Source organism: Lontra canadensis, unplaced genomic scaffold, assembly GCF_010015895.1.
Source record: "Lontra canadensis isolate GAN:19392208 unplaced genomic scaffold, GSC_riverotter_1.0 scaffold174, whole genome shotgun sequence".
Lineage (NCBI taxonomy): Eukaryota > Metazoa > Chordata > Mammalia > Carnivora > Mustelidae > Lontra > Lontra canadensis.
Window position 1 is genome coordinate 513,384 of NW_022631168.1, and position 2,831 is coordinate 516,214.

The 2,831-nt window shown below is 61.7% G+C and overlaps 1 protein-coding gene across 1 annotated transcript in view; it reads right to left on the reverse strand.

Annotated features, from left to right (window-relative positions):
* Positions 1–348: 348 nt before the first annotated feature.
* L1CAM (L1 cell adhesion molecule) overlaps positions 349–2,831 on the reverse strand; it is a 23,646-nt gene continuing 21,163 nt past the window's right edge. The window contains exons 26-29 of the mRNA XM_032846383.1: positions 2,763–2,825; positions 2,244–2,316; positions 2,126–2,137; positions 349–1,689 (exon numbers count right to left, since the gene is read on the reverse strand). Coding sequence (XP_032702274.1) covers positions 1,458–1,689; positions 2,126–2,137; positions 2,244–2,316; positions 2,763–2,825 — 380 coding nt within the window. The 3' untranslated portion in view covers positions 349–1,457. The remainder of the gene's footprint in view (positions 1,690–2,125; positions 2,138–2,243; positions 2,317–2,762; positions 2,826–2,831) is intronic.

Below are 2,831 nucleotides of genomic sequence, written 5' to 3' on the forward strand. Positions count from 1 at the left end.
GCAGAAACTTCCCCCAACTTCAAGCCTCCCTCAGGCAAGCCCTGAGAGGCCACGGCCTGGGAGCCAGGGCCTGGGGAAGGTGGGTGACCTCGATGGCCTGCAGCTCAGCCTTGGGGGCCGGGAGGGCCAAGGGCTCGGGTTAAGCGCCAGGGGGGCTGATCTGGCAGCAGGAAGGGGGCAACTGGGGGAAAGAAATTCTCTTCAGATGCTTTCCGTGCTCAGTTGCAGATGAAACACGGGCTGCCCCTGAACTGTGGGGAAGGAACCGGACCTCCCCTTGGAGAGCCAGGGGCCGGCCCTTCGGGTCCACTTAAGGCCAGTGTGCTCGGTAAAATGACACAGCTTGTCTTCAGTCACAGGTTTTTATTTGCCTGTCATAATTCTGATATTTATGTACATATATATATATATTTCTTTTGTTTTTTTGTAAAGGGCTCATCAACAGACCAAGCAAAGGCATACACGGAGACCGTAGCTGCCAGGCAGGAGCGCGGCAGAGCTGGGAGAACCAATCTTTCCTTTTTCCCGTGTGTGTGTGTGTGTGTGTGTGTGTGTGTGTGTGTCTGTTTTTATTTTTCCTAGGATGGGATCATCAAAGCTAATTGCTATAAAACCTAGAAACCACCTAGAGACTCAGACATCTGCCTACACTAGTGGCATATGGGGAAAGGCGAGGGCACAAACTTTCAAGATCACGGTGTATTTACATTCCCAAGGCTGAGGGGCAGGGGAGGCTGAGGAGGGGTTCTACTCGGACCGGGCAGGGTGGCTAGAGGGTCCTGGGCTGCAGGCTGTGGCAGGGGCAGCGGGGAAACGTGCCTGCCCCACGCCCTGGCAGTGACAGAGGCCACTTGGATGTTGTCTGGTGGGCACTGAAGGCAGCGTGTGTGCAGAGCTCCGGGAAGCCGGCCGTGGGGTGGAGCGGGCAGTGGAGGAAGGTGGCGACCAGCTTGATACTGCGAGGTGGGGACTCTGGGCCCTCCAGATGGCCTCCTCCGCCCCCGCGGCCAGCTTGCCCAGCTCCCGTCCTGATTGGAGCAGATGGTGGGGACACCGAGTCCCGTCCCCAACCCCAGCCAGGCTGTCCGAAGAGTGGCCACCCCTACTTCCTCTCTGCCCAACCACGGCCCTGCAGGCTCTTGGTGGGCGGGTGATTGGTCCCCGAGTTGGAACAAAGCAGTGCGTGCCCAAGAAGGGGTGCAGCTGGGTTTTGGCAATAAAGTGGGGACCGGGTAGTCAGAAGGGGTTCAGAGGCAGTGAGCTCCTCTCCTCTGCCCCCAACTTCAAGCCTCCCGCAGGCCCAGGGCCGGGAGGGTGGGGCCGAGGCCTGGAAGGGAGTGGATGGAGCCTCAGTCCCAAGGTCAGCATAGGTGCTGGGCTCGGGGGTCTTGGCCTCTGACTCCCCTGTAGCCCGGCCCCAGACTTGGCCCTGCCTGGCCTTGCCTGGCTGGAACGCGCTACTCTAGCGCCCCGGCAGGGTTGATGGGGGAGGCAGCCCCTGAGCTGTCATTGCCTCCTGTGGCCTCCTTCTCCTTCTTGCCACTGTACTGGCCGATGAAGGAGCCATCCTCATTAAACTGGACGTCCACACTGCCCCCGTAGTCGGCCAGGCTGTCATCGCTGCCCAGGGGCTTGATGTCTCCATTGAGGGACGGCTGGCTGCTGCCAAAGGCCTTCTCCTCGTTGTCACTGTGAGGACAGAGGGCGGGAGGGAGTGGGAGGCTGCCCGGGGGAGCCCAGCAGGAGCGTGCAGGTCTAGCCTGAGGGAGGAGGCCCGGCTGGAGGGCGGGGCCCAGCTTCCACCTGCCTTTCATTTGAGGAAGAAGTCCTCATCCTTGCCCCATGGCCCGGGAGGGCAGGTGGGGTGCACACCACCAGAGGGGCAAGATTGGGGCATGCCCAGGATCCAGGGGCCAAGAGGAAGGAAGTGGGTGCTCAACCTACAGGTGACGCAGACCCATAAACTGGGCATCAGTGTGGGGACGGGTTGGGGCATGTCGGCTTCTCCCCGAAACAGGGAGCTGCGGGGCCGAAGGCTGGGGGATGGCAGAACCCCAGGGTACTGTCCGCGGAACGGCCCCCGTCATCAGGCTGTGCCGGTATCTTCCCACCACCCCCATCTTACCTCTCCAGGGACCTGACATCACCCAGCAGCAAGGAAGAAAGAGAGAGACAGGGTCAGATATGAAAGCAAGGGTGGTGCCAGGTGGCCAGCCAGGCCCCACTCTTATCCCTGGGCTCACCTGTACTCGCCGAAGGTCTCGTCCTTCATCGGCCGGGCCTCGGAGTCCACGTGGGTGTCCTCCTTATCCTTCACTGAGACACAGACACAGAGAAGGCCCAGCTTCCTTTCCCACCCCTGCCTGCCTCTGGGCACTGGGCCCCATCCCCAGGCTGGAGACCCTCTGTGCCCTGAGTGCCCCCGTTCTCTCTTGGCAGTGCTCAGAAGCTGGGAAGACTTCGAGGCAGACCCCTCATCCCACGTGAGCCTGAGCGCCACGTGCTGCCAGTGTACACGGAAGCTCCTGTGGGGCCCCTTGCCTGTCCCCATGCAGCCATGCCATCCTGCCAGAGACTCGGGTGCCCATGACCACCACCAGCGCTGTCCTGGAAGGCCCGTGGCCCTATAGCTCCTACCGTCTGGAAGTGCAGGCCTTCCATGGCCGGGGACTGGGGCCCGCCAACGAGACGGCCTTCAAGACCCCCTGAGGGAGGTGAGCCTGGGCCCCGCCTCCCACCCGGTGGCTGCCGGCCTCGCTTACCAGAGTACTTGCCGCCTTTGCTACGCTTGATAAAGCAGAGGATGAGCAAGACGAGAAGCAGGAGGACGA